Below are 15,158 nucleotides of genomic sequence, written 5' to 3'. Positions count from 1 at the left end.
CATTTTACATACATGTGAAATGTACCTCTAGTTAAACTCTAATCTAGGTAACTAATTTTCTCTAAATTGCATGGTAGAGCACACATTCAAATCCTGTCACTCTTTTTCTGTTTTTTTATAGCCACTTATAAGACATTTTTTTTCTGACTCAGCTCTGGTGTATTTATCATTGCAACAGCTTTTGTCATTTCTCTATGGTAACAATTTTTTATGCCTTGGGAGTGTCTTTGAAGCAAAATCCTAAGAGATTGTCCTTGAATCAATCCCAGATAAAGTATTAATGTCCTGATAAAGTACAAAATGGCTTTAGCCCTGGAACCTAAAGAACAAAAAGGACCTGTGATTAAAGCAGAGAACCATTATTGGGAACAGGACTCCATCTCACAGAAGTTTAGTCATTGTAGGAGAGAACTCTTCAGACAGCACTTCAGAAAGCTCTGCTATCAGGGTGCACCTGGACTCTGTGAAGCTCTTACCCAGCTTTGGAGGCTCTGCCACCAGTGGTTAAGGCCAGAATGTCACACCAAGGAGCAGATTTTAGACTTGTTGGTGCTAGAACAGTTCCTGAGCATTCTTCCTACAGACCTGCAAGAATGGGTGCAGGCACACCATCCAGAGACTGGAGAGGAGGCAGTAACTGTGCTGGAGGATTTGGAAAGAGAGCTTGATGAGCCCCAAAAGCAGGTGTGATGAGACAGTCATTAGACTGATCAGTGTATACAGACCAAGTCAAAAAAAAGTCTTATGAAAGAAATACCTGAACATAATTCAAAATGTGTACCCTAGAAAAGAACAAGACTTAGTGAGGGACATAACTATGTCATATAGCTAAAATATAACTGAGTAAAAAGAAAAGACAACACTAGACGGATTCTGTTTTAGTTTAGAAGGCTAGGATCAGTGAGAAGTTATAGGAAGGCAAATAGGCATCTGAAAGAAACAAGATTTTTCTAACATTTAAAACTACCTATAACTAAATTGGGAGAGAAACTCCCTTTCCACAGAAGTATTGAAGTAGATTCAAGTAGATGTTAAGGACATTGTAGAACAGCACTGTCCAACAACTCTAATGTGAGCCAGATATATAATTTAAAATTTCCTAATAGGCACAGAATTATTTAATAATAACTTTATTTAAAAATAAAAACAGGAAAAATTAAATGTTTTATTTAACTCAAAGTATGTAATCAATGTAAGACATGGTATTTTAGATTTTTTAGTATTGTTTTTGAAATTTGGTATGTATTTTATACTTAGTCTATCTCCATTTATACTCAACTTTACTCAAGCACATTTTGCTAGTGGCTACTATACTGAATAGCATGGTTATAGAAGAAATGCCCCTATTGCTATAGTTGGGCTAGGTGATATTTTAGACATCATCCAAATCCCAAAATTATGATCCTGGACTTCTGTGTGATCAATGGGAGAAGACAGGATTTTTTTTTTCATTTTTCTTGGACTAGGGAGATTACCCTTTTTCCCAATAATAAAAATTTGACCAGTTTTCTATGATCCTAGCCCCTGCAGATGCTTTATAAGACCCTTTATTTGAAGTTTTTTCAGTTGTCACAAAATCTATCTATCTATGATAAGCCTAATCATACTTCATTGTTCCCAGGTCCAAGCGAATTCAGAAAGACAGGACATACTCTTGGACAGGTTGGCCCCCTTTGGAATGCCAAGTGAATTGCAGACTGTCCAGCTTCATCCCAAGAAGACCCAGCTAGAACTCAAACCTGGGAAGCTACATAGGAATGGTAAGGAGCCATTTTTTTGTATATGAGAGAAGAGATGGATTCTTAGGTTTGAGGTAACTTAGTCCATTTTCGATTGCTAGCAATACCATAGGCTAGATATGTAATCAACATAAGAAGTTTATTTTTGCACTCAGTTCTGGTCAGGGTCTAGGGCTGCACCTAGTGAGTGCCTTCTTACTGGCAGAGTCCCAAGGTAACACAAGATATCACATGTCAATGGACAAGGAACATGTGTGTATCATCTGGGTTCTCTCCCTCTGTTCATAAAGCTACTGGTATTCAATCATGAAGACTCCACTCTGATGAACTCATTTAATCCTAATCACCTTTCAAAGATTTCATCTCTAAACACTATGCATACCTCATAATGGGGATTAAACCCCAACATTAATTCCAAAGAGGACAAACAATAGCAGAGTGCAACTTTCTCATTTTTATCCTTTCCTTTTAAAGATTTCCCTTTTGTCTTCTACCTCACCATGGGGAATTTTATCCTCTTTTTACCCTCGTCCCAAAACAGAATGAATTATTTCAGTTTTTCATTATACATATAAAAGCTGCTAGTTGACCCAATGGGTAGAATATAGAGTTTAAATACTCATTCAAGTTAATAATAGCTTACACTTCTATCTGTTGTTATCTAATAATTCTAATTCCAAATTCTCTTAAGTTTTCATTTTGGGACAAGAGAATTCATGGTTCTTCTAATTAATCAGCTAGAGCTGCCGTTTAAAAAAAAAAATACCATAGACCGGGTGGTTTAAATGACAAAAATTTATTGTCTCATAGTTTTGGAGGCTGTAAGTCCAAGATCAGCATTAATTTCTGATGATGCCTCTCTCTTTGACTTGCAGACTTCTCACTGTGTCTTCAGTTGGCCTTTTCTCTATTGTACACCATTCCTGGTATCTCTTCTTTTTACAAGGACACCAGTCTTGTTGGGTTACAGTCCTATCATATGATTTCATTTAACCTTAATTACCTTATTAAAGGCCCCTTTCTCAAATGAAGTCACATTAAGGGTTGGGGCTTCAATGTATGAATTTTTGAGGGGACACAACTCAGTCTACAACATAACACCATGCTAAAAGATGTAAGGAAAAGAGAACAAGGATTTATTAGTTCAATAGAGTTGTTTTAAATTGGCTTAGTGAGTTAAATGGGTTTAGTCACCATCCCAACTCACTAATTGCAAGCCAGTTGTCTAGTGTATCCACAGGCTAAACTAAAAAACAAGTAAATTTTAAGTCCCAGTTACCCAAGACCTATCCGTTTCAGTGCCTCTTACCCTTTCTCTATAGATGGAGGAGGTCTATTTTATGCTTTTAAATACAAAAGTAGGTAACATAGATGATAAGAATCTATTTTAAGAAGTAAAGATTTTTTTAAAGTTCCTGTATAACAGAAAAAGATTGGAAGTATGTAGGCAGTGGTTGTATCAAGTTTTTATTTTATTTTGATAAAATAATAGATGACTTATTTTCTTTTTTCCTATCTTCCAAGTCTGTAATTATGTCATAGAACTACAGTAGGAAGAAAAAACATAAACATGAAGTGGATGGGGGAAGAACCACTCTCAAATATAGATAATGATGGACCAGAGTAGTAATAAGGCTGGAAAAGAAGCCAAAAATTCAAAAGATATTTATGAAGTATAATGAACAGATGTGATTAGATATGAGGGGATAGTTTTAATACTATCCAAGCTTGTAACTTGGTCCTGTGGGTCAAAAACAGTGCCAGTAGTTGAGAGGAAAATTAAGAGAGAGATGTCCATTTTGTGTGAAGAAAAGTTAAAGGTAGTAAATTCAATTTTTATGTGAACTGTGGCCTGTTAAACATTAATGTACATAAAATCCAGTGAGCCATGTAGCTTAAAATATGATTCTGAATTTAGCACAAAGGTATAGAAAGAGATTTGGCAGTTACTCCCCAGTAAATGGGTGTAGAGGAAAAAGAAGGCATAATGTAAAAACAGAAGAGAACTGCATACAAAATCCTAAGGCATGCCACTGTTTAAAGTTCAAGTGGAGGAAGGATTCTGTGAAAGAGAAAGAACAGAGGTAAAAGAAGCAGAAAAGAATGTTATCACTTGAAGCCACAGGTGGAGTTTCAGGCAGGAGGAGAGATCAGAAGGAGCTAATGCTACTAATAGGACACAAGATAAAGACCAGTAAATATTCCTTAGAATTTGGCATTTAGACATTAATACCCTTAGCAAGAGTAGTTAGGGAGGGGAACAGAAGCTAAAAAGTACAGACTACCTTACAAAGCTTATCTATGTTGAGTCTTTGCCTCTTTTCTCTGAAGAGGCATAGAATTTTGGAGGAAACAGGATTTGTTCATAACAGAGTTCATTATAATAGTGTTACATGTCAACATATTAAATTCTACCATGTAGAACACAGTATTGCTCATCTATTCAACACTTCAAATTCTAGATGATCCTTCCTTCTGCTTTTCCATTAATACTTCTGGACTGTTTTCATTCTGCTTTCTGATAGCATAAATCCAGAAAAACACAAAATTGAAGAAGCCTGCACATATGCTGCTACCAAAGTCACCTTTCAAGGGAATACTATATAATTAAAATATGAGGCTTCACGAAATCCAGGTCTTATGTGAAACCTGAGAATTCTTAAGGAAGTCCATTTTGTCTATATTGAACATTACACGTGTGACTTTTTTCCAAGTTATACCACGAGTAACCTTCCACAATTTTTGTGTTCCACACTTTCCACCAAAAAAAAAAAAAAAGACAAGCAAAAAAACAAAAGAAAAAATCCCACAAAAAATCAAGGCACATATATTTCAAGAAGTGCCTTTCAACTTTTTTAAAAGTATGTAATGTCTGGTCCAAGACCTCACTTTATTAATCTTTTACTGGTACACTATAATTATAATATATTCACTGTAGTATACCTGCACATAGCATAATTTGGTATATATCATTCCCCACTACTTCCCTTTTCCCTCCTGTCTTCCCTCCTCCTGATCCTAATTTCTCCCTGTTATTTTCACAAGATCTTGTTTCTCTCCTTCTCTCTAGCTTTCACATACAAGAGAAAACACATGACACTTTTTCTGAGTCTGGCTTATTTCACTTAGTATGATGTTCTCCAGTTCCAACCACTTTCTTGATAATAACATAAATTCATCCTTTTTTATGCCATGTCCTCATTTTACAATGGCTTTTACCCATAGTGGCTTGTCCAAGTTTCCATAAGTAGTTACAGGAAGAACTGAGATTAGAATCAGAACCTGGGTCTCATGCTTACTAGCCCAGACCAGTTTTTTAAAACCATTATGATATTGTACCAAAAAGCCAGTATCTTTTAAAAATAAATTTACTGTTGAATAGAAAGAATACTACAGTGCTTTAATGCAGTATTATTTTATTTCTTTATTTATTGTATACATATCAACAAGACAGTATTACTACTGGCTGTTGGCTAGGGTAGTAGGAGTCATTTCCATGTATAAATAACTGAGAATTACAATAATAGCCATTTTATATAGAATGATCTTTATAAATGACAGAGAACTTGGATACCTAAGTATCTTAATAATTTTTTGTAACACATTTTAAAGTATTTCAAGGATTGAGAGTTCAAAGCCAGCCTTAACAACTTACAAGGCCCTAAGCAATTTAGGGCCTGTCTTTAATAAAAAAACATCAAAGGGGTTAGGGATGTAGTTCAATGGCTAAGCACCTTTCAATTCAATCCCCACTACCAAAAAATAAATGGGATCTTTTCTGAATATGCTGTAACACTGACTTTTTCTATTAGTGTAAAGATATGTCAAACTCAACTCTGTTCCAGTTTTATATCACTCAATATTCAACACTAGTGGCTGGAGTCGTGGCTCAGTGGTAGAGCGCTTACCTCACATGTGCGAGACCCTGGGGTCCATCCTCAGCTCCACATAAAAATAAATAAGTGAAATAAAGGTGTTGTGTCCAACTAGAACTAAAAAATAGTTTAAAAAATTAAAAAATTCAATATTGTCCTTTTTATTGGTTCTTTTTAGTTATACATGACAGTAGAATCCATTTTGATATAATTGTATAAGCATGTAATATATCTTATTCTAGTTAGGACTCCATTCTTATGGGTGTACAGCATGATGGGATTCACTGTGGTGTATTCATATGAGTACATAGGATAATTATTTTGGATCTATTCCACTCTTTTTTCTTTACCTCCTCCCTTCCCTTTATGCCCCTTTGTTTAATCTACTGAATATCTTTTCTTTCCCTTTTCCCCCTTATTGTCGGTTAGCTTCCACATAACCAGGAAAAACATTCAAACTGGTTTTTTGAGACTTGCTTATTTCACTTAGCATGGGTCCATCCATTTATTTGCAAATGTCATAAATGCATTCTTCTTTGTTGCTGAGTAATATTCCATTGTATATATATACCACAATTTCTTTATCCATTCATCTATTGAAGAGCATCTAGGTTGGTTCCATAGCTCAGCTGTTGTGAATTGAGCTACTGTACACATTGATGTGGTTGTGTCACTGTAATATGCTGATTTTTAATTTTTTGGATAAGCAGGGATTTGGATAGTTGGGTAGTTCCATTCCTAATTTTTTGAGGACTCTCCATACAGGGTATTTGTACCAGTTTGCAGTCAGCAATTTATCAACCCTGATACAATGTATCAACCAGAGTGTCAACCCTGTTCTTTTCCCCATAGACTGTCAGAGAGCTAATATACATGGTTATCAATTAATATTTGTGGACTTATCTTCATCTCAGTGACCAGCAAAGCTGGAACCTATCTGGAATCATCTGATAAGGACTCTTGTTATTACATGTGCCACAATAACACTGGAAGATGGTCCTGGCTGTGAGTTGGGGAGATAGTGGTTCAGCATAACAAAGTAGGTGCTACTACCCTCCAAATCATCAACACAACCATTTTATTTAAAAATTCAACTCAAATATTTATTTGATACTTGCTGTGTGTCAAGTTCTACACTCAGTCTGGGGTTGAGAACATGAGGATTAAGAAAAGAAAGACAACACATCTACTTGGGGAGATTAGGGAAGACTTCCCAAAAGAGACAGTATTTGTGATGGCCCTTGAATAACGGGAAGGGCAGTGTTTCTCAAAGTGTGATCCCTGGAGCATCAGTATGCATCTTTGCAGGAAACTTACTAAAAAATGCAAATTCTTGGGTTCTATCTAGACTACCAATTCAGAAGCTAGTGGGTAGGAGAATCTCAGTAGTCTGCGTTTTTATAAGCACTTCAAGTAAGTCTGATGCACAATAAAGTTAGAAACTATCAAGCTAGGATTTAGGCAGGAGAAGATAATAGTGAAGATATCAGTTTCAGGAAAAAGTCAACCCAGCACATACTTTAAACCATCTGCCACTACTTCCTGCTTATTTTCCTTTTATATACCCTGACCTGCATGCTTTTCACTCTGTTTCCAACTAATTATCCTCTATACATGCTCTTTCTTGGAGGATTCATTATATTCTTATATTTTCACTATATTCCTCTCATACCCCACATTTTATTTTCCTCTCCAGTCACTATTACTCACCTTTTCTCTCACTTACCACCTGTTTCAGGCCCTACATGTTTCAATGGAAATTTTACCACTCATCACCTCTATTCTCCAGTCTGTCTCCCTTCATTATCCTTGGCACATTTGTAGTCCCACACATAAACATTTACCACTCTACCTTTGGGAAGGATCTTCAAGTAGTCACTTGATCAACATTTATGCCTTTCTCTCTCAATCTACTCTCAAATCACTTATGCTGCTGCTGTCTTCCTTACTGGCTTATTTTAATTCTTTCTTAGATTATAACTATATAATATGATAGTACCAAAACCAAAATGGTACTAAATATGTGCTATATGTGTTATGACTTCTCATTATTTTGTAATACATTCATAATATTTACATATTTTCTACCATAGGCTTTTGTTTTTCAAACTTAGACTAGGTTCTGTTTGTGTACTATTTGTTACAGGTGACAAAACCAAGACTGAGAATGAAGAATTATCCCAGAAAGATGATATGCCCAAAGATATGGAATTCCTTGGGGAAATAAATGACAGATTTAGCAAAGATCTTCCTCAGCAACCTGAATCCAAAGATGCTATTGAAAATGAGGGTAGGTTAAACTGTCGACAAAGGGAAAGAAGACAATATAAATGTGATGAATGGAAAAAGTTTTAGTCAAAGCTCAGCTCTTAGTAAACACAGGAGAATTCACACTGGAGAGAAGCCCTATAAGTATGATGAATGTGGAAAAACCTTCATTCAACTCTCACATTTTATGGGACATCATACCTTGGAGTAAAACCCTATAAATGTAAAGACTGTGGGAAAGGTTTTAGTAGTATTATTCAGTGTGATGAATGTGGAAGGCCCTTCCATGAAAGTTCAATTCTTATTAGACATCAAAGAATTCATATAGCAAATAAGCTCTAATAATAGAAGTAACAAAAGTGGAAGTAACAAAAGTTATTTAGATGGTCAGGCATAATTAGTTACAGAGAATGTTACCTTAGATACCTTATAAATTTCCTTAATGTGGGCAAAGCTTCAATCATCATTTAAAAAGCTTCTCTGGACCCAGAGAATATATCAGTATAAAATATACGTTTATTTCTAAGTTCAGTTTAGGGGAGGAATTGAGTTATTTCAAAGCCTTGCCTGCTGACAACACTGTGCACTTGTAGCCCAAGACTGATATTTCCTAGTTAAAAGTGAATTCCTCTCTATTCTAGTTCCCTTTTACTTACCCATTCAGTGTATGACATTAGGCAATTTTTCTCTGAATTCATTTTTCATTCACATTTTTCTCTGAATTCATTTCCCCTAGATAATAACAGAGACCCACCAGCTATATTTTGACAAGTTAAAGTAGATAAAAACTGGTATAATGGCCTAAATAATAATCCCTTCTTTACTTTGAAGTAGGAAGTATGATCATTTTATGAAAGTGATAAAAAATAGAAAGCCATCAAAAAATACAGAAGGCTGAGGGGAAACATCAAGGTGTGGGGAAAAAAGGAGGTAATCGACAGAAACTACTAGGAAGTGGGGTTAGGGACCTGTAACTATGGATAAATCACTTCTCACCCCTTTTCAGAACAGGGGATTGAATAAATAATTTCTTGATCTCAGTTCATTGTTCACTGAGGGAGATGGGAATAAGTTAGTCTAGAATTGTATTATTCAATATGGTAGATAGTATCTACATGTAGCTATATAAATTTAAACTTTAACTCAAGTACAATAGAAAGTGCCATTTCTCAATGACATTAGCCACATTTGAGGTTGAATATCCAGAATCTAAAACTTTTTGAACACCAGCATGACCCCACAAGTAGAAAATTGCACACCTGATTTTATGTGTTGGGATGGCAATGAAAATGCAGGCATAAACACATTGTTTATTCAACATCCCCAAGGGAAAAAGACCCTTCCAAGCCTTTAATTGCTACATACAAACTTTATTTTCTGCACAAAATTATTTAAAATATTGTATAAAGTTACCTTCAGGCTATGTATATAAAGTATATGTGAAATGTAACTGAATTTTATGTTATGTTTAGACTTGAATCACATCCCCAAACAACACGTTACCTACATGCAAATATATTTTTTTTAAAAAATCCATCTGGTTCCAAGAATTTTAAATACAGGATACTCAGTGGTAATAGCTACTATACTCAACAGCACAAACATAGATTTTTAAATTATTTTTATTATCATTTTTATCATAGTAGAATGTTCTAAAGGATATTGCTGTCTAAATCAATCACTATTAAGATCTTCCAGCCTTGACAATGTGTGATTATGAATTTAAGGAAGCTAAAGAGACACCTATGGAGGCTGCAATAGCAACAGGAGTCATCCCTAGAGAAAATAATAGTAGCCAGCATGATGGTATGTGGCTATAATCCTGGTGACTCAGGAGGCTGAAGCAGGGGGATTACAAGCTCAAGACCAGCCTGAGCAACTTATTGAGACCCTTTCTCTAAAAATAAAAAAGTGGGGCTGGCAATATAGCTCAACTGATAGAGTGCTTGCCTCATATGCACAAGGCCCTGGGTTTAATCCCCAGCACAACAAAAATAAAAATAAACAGTAATAATCATATACAAAATTTTTTCAGCCTTAAAAAAGTGTATTATAATTAGAGTAAGATAATTATTAAAGTAAATATAATCTAGTAATCTGATCTAAATTGAAAGTTTAAATTACTACCCTACCTCTGAAAAGAATCCCCTGTAATATACCTTACACTATTGAGAATCTAGGGCTCTCAGGATACCAATGCTTGAAGATGATGAATAATCCAAACTTTTTTCTTTAGACTTCTGAATGGACTTGCAATAAATTCCCATGCCTAATTTGAGAATTTCATAGTAGGGCAGGCCCAGCACATTCAAATTCATACCACCATCAAACTGCCTAAACCTCTGGTTTCTTGACTTTCTAGTAATCATCATCACTAAAAATATCAAGAAAAAGGTGATCTATCTCTTTAAATCCTTTGTTAACAATATTAATTAATCACTTTTCATTCTTGCATTATATTTGAGAAAGGAAAACCACCAAAATCATTTTTATGCCTTGTACAATAGGAAGATGAATCTTTATGCATACGTTGTAAGACCATAAACTGAGTTTTTGTGTATTTGGAGCACAAATATATATATATTTGTTTAAATATATATATATATTTGCTTTCAATGCCATATTATCAACTGATAGTTTTTTAAAAATGTTCACACTAATACTTGTTTTATGATTTACTATAATTGAGAAATATTTTAAAACATTTGAAACAATTGAGAAAAGTATTTCTCAACAGTCCTAAAGGAAACTATTACAAAATCTCTAGGATTAGAAACATTCCTATTTTTAAAGTAAAATAAGGTGTTTATTGAATAATAGCTCTTTCCTTTTACCTTTAGTCTTGCTAAGATACACTATAATTCTTGGAAGCTATTTACAGTCTTTATAGGGGAAACTCATGTTTCTGATCTTAGCTGTCCTCAAATTTAGAGAGGCTTCTGCAATAAGAAGATGCTCTTGACTACTACAAGATTAGGTTTCCTAAAATTACCAAAGACATGACAGACTGAATTTTATTTATCATCTTCTATATGATAGTACATTGAATTCATCTAGTAGTTTTGAATACCTGTTATATACAAAAGAATTTTTCTAGTCTTTTACACCCTTAAAGACCCAATGAAGAGCAGTTTGGAGCATTACAACCATGCTACCCTTTTTAGGTTTGCTGTGGATTCCAAATTACCCATAGTGTCCCCTTCAGGTTTGTTCTAGTGTTGACCAGATAGGTAATGATAAGTCAGGGAGGGGCAGAAAGTTGTGGGGCCAGAGTCATTGGAGTAATATAAGCAACAGAAGAAAGGTCAGTGAATCTGGGACACTGTATGCAAAGGAGGCATAAACTCAAAGGAGATCTGGAGAAACAAACAATTTACTAGGAAGTTTGTAGAAACCCACAGAAGAAACTGGTGAGGGTACAATCTATTGGAAAGAATAGCACTGAGTTCAGTCACTACTATAGTTATTGGAAAAGAATATATTTATGTCAGAAACTGTAATCATAAATCACTAGGTTCTAACAGATGAACAGCACTAAAAGAAACTTGAACATGAAGGGCAGTCTCAAAGAGCTGTATTAGAAGCATTTGTGTTGTTGTCTCTACCATCTTTGGGGAGAGAAGAGGCAAGAATTTGTATTTTGTAGTTTTCAGAAATAGGACTATAAGAGGTAGCTGTAGGAAATATGGGGGGAAGCTCTCTTATTAGACCCAGAGGACATTTGTGGAAAACTGGTAATTCTGCATTCAGTGAGCTGTTTTAGTCAATTTTGTGTTGCTATAACTAAATAACTGAAACTAGGTAATTTATAAAGCAGATAAGCTTATTAGGCTCACAGTTTTGATGGGTCCTAACAGCATTATGCCTGGGTCCTGGTAAGGGCCTCCTTGCTACATCACAACATGAGGAGGCAGAAGGAGCCAACACACAACATTCCTTTTTAACAATCCACTTTCTCAAAAACTCATCCATTTCAGGGGCCTGACCCACCCTCAAAACACAGCATTAATCCAGGCATTGTGGTGTATGTCTGTAATCCTAGCAGTTTGGGATGTTGAGGCAGGAGGATCAACAGTTCAAAGCCAGCTTCAGCAACTTGGCTGGGCCCTAAGCAATTTAGTGAGACCCTGTCTCAAAATAAAATTTAAAAGACTGGGAATGTGTCTCAAAGGGTTCAGTGCCACTAGGTTCAATCCCCAGTACAAAAAAAATAGCATTAATCTATTCAAGAGGATAGAGCCCACATGACCTAATTACCTTCCAGTAGGTCCCACATCTTAAAGGTCCTATTGTCTCAACACTGCCACACTGGGATTCAGGTTCCAGAACATGAATCTTTGAGGGGCAAAGCACAGCAGGAGCCAATAGTTATGAATAGATAAAATAGATGAGTATTGGGGGACAGGACTGTAGGTGGTGCAAGGGGGCACTAACAAAGAGAAAGAAAACAAGGTAGAGTAAAAAGGAACAGAAGAAAAGGGGAATAAAAAAAACAAGGACATAAGAAAAGAAAAAATAAGGAAGAGAGAGGGAAAGCTAGAACAGGGAGACAGGTAATTCTAATATATTGGCAGATATAGGTCATACAAAGGTGAACACAATAGCTCCTGAGCTCTGTTAGGTCATTTTATTCTCCTTAAAGTTACTTAAAACAGTTAACTGGTGTTTGACCTTCATGAACTTACTGCGTTGATGCTGTTATGGGTTTTTGTTTGGTTGGTTCTATTTGGTGTTGTGTTGTGTGTTTTGTTGTCCTCTCCTGTCCTGTCTTGATTTGAATTCTAGGGATTGAACTCAAGGGCACTCAACCACTGAGCCACATCCCCAGCCCTATTTTGTATTTTTATTCAGAGAAGATCTCACTGAGTTGCTTAGCAACTCACTGTTGCTAAGGCTGGCTTTGAATTCAGGAGGGATGACAGGCTGTGCCGCCACGCTGGCTGCTGTTATGTTTTTAGATAAAACCTGTATATTACCAGATACCATAATTTTAAACCGTTGCCTAAATACCTAACCCCAACACTAAAACGGGCAGTCCAGCCTATCCACTGGCCGAGAATACCATTTGCCCTCTCTCTTATATCAACACTCACCAGACAGACTTCTTCCTGTGGTTTTGAGGCTGTGGAGGCAGGCCTACTACACACCTAAATTCAGCGGGCAGCTCTGGAACCATTAGCAACCAGCATTGGATAAAGGTTACAAGAGAACTAGAAAGGGGCATTGGCCTTTCCCAGTTCCGGAAAAGAAACACTGGGGTTCTGGCTTGGAAAGAAATCCAAGGCACCCCACACGAATAAAGAGGGGAATAATTTTCGGGAGACTGGAAACTCACTTCCCCACAGCCAGGCTATACTTTAAAAACGTGGGGTGAGGGTTGGGGCATCTCACATCTGCCATGAATGGTGGTTTCCTATCCCCCCCTCTCTCAGAACTCGGCTTCCCAGTCTGCAACTTCCCAAGACTAGAGGCCAGCAGGCCCAAGCACCCAGCGGGCTTTAAGCTGAGGGAGTCTCTAGGTAGAGGAGTGGTTTTACAGAACTCCTACCTCCTGAGAGATGCAACCTACTAAGCACATAGAAGAGAGGGTTCCACTGCTTTAGTCCACCCAGGTGGAACAGTGCCTTACTCCCACAAGATCAAACTGGGATGTTTGCGACTTTGATCAGATGGGAGAGGGGCACTGTTGTTCCTATTTAATATCTTGCTGTTGTAGATAGTACGGAAGCCAGAATTAGACAGGCAGTCAGTATAGACAGTTAAATCAAGTCAAGTAAGATCCAAGAGGCCAATTTTGAGTGAGTCTGGGAAGTTGGAGACTATCCCCTGAAGGATTGAAATGTTAATTCCTTCAGAGCCCTTCCTCCACCCTTATCAAGAACCTGCCCCTGCTCCAACCTGTTGCTAAGGTAACATTCCTACAGGGAGCTATAAATTTGTTAATGTGCCCTGGGCTGCACCATTCTGCCTTCCCTCTTTGGTCCTTCAGTTTTCCACCTTTGAATCATTCCACTGAGCTTTCTTGGGCCTAGTCACCTATTCAGGGAGGAGAAAGATAAGGGGAAGAGGGCAGGAGGACAAAGGAAGCCTAAGACATAAAAAAGCAAATTCTAGGAATACCAGGATACCAGCTATAGACCCCTTCTCCCTCCCAGGAGAAGTCTTTGTTACCCTTTTTAAATAAACCATGCTTTATTTATATGCTTACCTTATTTATATGCTTGCCTTAACATGTTTCCCTAATGTTCAAACCTCAACTTGTGATAACTGTCACCCATGATAACTGCAGTATCAGTACTTGCTGATTCCCTGCCCACTGTGAACTGACACTTGTGGAGATTTGAGTTTTTCTGAACCTTAAGGAAAAAGACCAAGATTGAAAGGGTGAAGAATGAAGGAGGTGGAAATTTATAATCCCTGGGGCAGAATGGGGGGGAAAGGAAACTGAGGACTCTGACCTTTAGCAATTTCCCTTATCTGCCAAGTTCCCCTGCTTGCCAAAAGTATCTGATAAACTCCTCCTATGATGTGGCCCTGCTAAACCCCTATAAAACTCAGACTCTTGTTGTAGCCATGTGCCATTTTCCCCTTGATAATGTGCCCCTTCACTGCTTAATAAAAAGCATCCCTGATCCGTTTGAGGCTTTTTATTTATTTATTTATTTATTTTTATCTTTTTATTTTTATTTTTTTGGTATTCTCTTTGATTTGCTTTCAAAGAAGTCCAGCAATAGAATCCTTTAAACCTAGGTTCAAATTCTGATCCCACCACTCTTCAGTTAGGGCCTAGGACAATTTTTTTTAACCTCTCCAAATTCTGATCCCACCACTCTTCAGTTAGGGCCTAGGATAATTGTTTTTAACCTTCCAAATCACGATAATAACGTGGTGTCTGTTTCATATAGAATGACTTCACATAAAAGTCTGGACATTTCTGCTATTACACTCATGTTAAACAAATGGGACTAATTAGCCACCTTCTACTTTTCTGGAGTATGTATGAAACAATTGAGGACATGGATAAAGAAGAAACTAATAAGACTGCAAGAGATTGACTAGTTAATATGTGCTCACCCCAATCTTCTCATATCATTTAGCACTTGATAAGTACTTACTTGGATGAGTGAAGACAGATCTAGGGAGAAGGAATTGAGACTATAACAGTAAAGAGAAGAATCTGATAGATTAATTTAGTTAAGTGACAAGCGAAACCGCTTTTTCTGAAGGAACTATATGAAACATCTGCATATTTCAAGGGCTGCCACTATCAGAATTG

The 15,158-nt window shown here is 36.6% G+C and overlaps 1 protein-coding gene across 1 annotated transcript; it reads left to right on the top strand.

Moving 5' to 3' along the window:
• The first annotated feature begins 300 nt into the window (after positions 1 to 300).
• On the top strand, positions 301 to 8,224 carry LOC101970421 (zinc finger and SCAN domain-containing protein 16). Its single transcript, XM_005340144.1, is given in 5 exon segments — positions 301 to 684; positions 1,622 to 1,760; positions 7,761 to 7,953; positions 7,955 to 8,079; positions 8,082 to 8,224. Coding segments are annotated over 5 exon segments (984 nt in total).
• The last annotated feature ends 6,934 nt before the right edge of the window (positions 8,225 to 15,158 follow it).

The sequence above is a fragment of the Ictidomys tridecemlineatus genome, chromosome 8 (assembly GCF_052094955.1).
Source record: "Ictidomys tridecemlineatus isolate mIctTri1 chromosome 8, mIctTri1.hap1, whole genome shotgun sequence".
Lineage (NCBI taxonomy): Eukaryota > Metazoa > Chordata > Mammalia > Rodentia > Sciuridae > Ictidomys > Ictidomys tridecemlineatus.
Note: the sequence above shows the minus strand (reverse complement) of the source record. Positions and strands in the feature narration are given on the sequence as shown.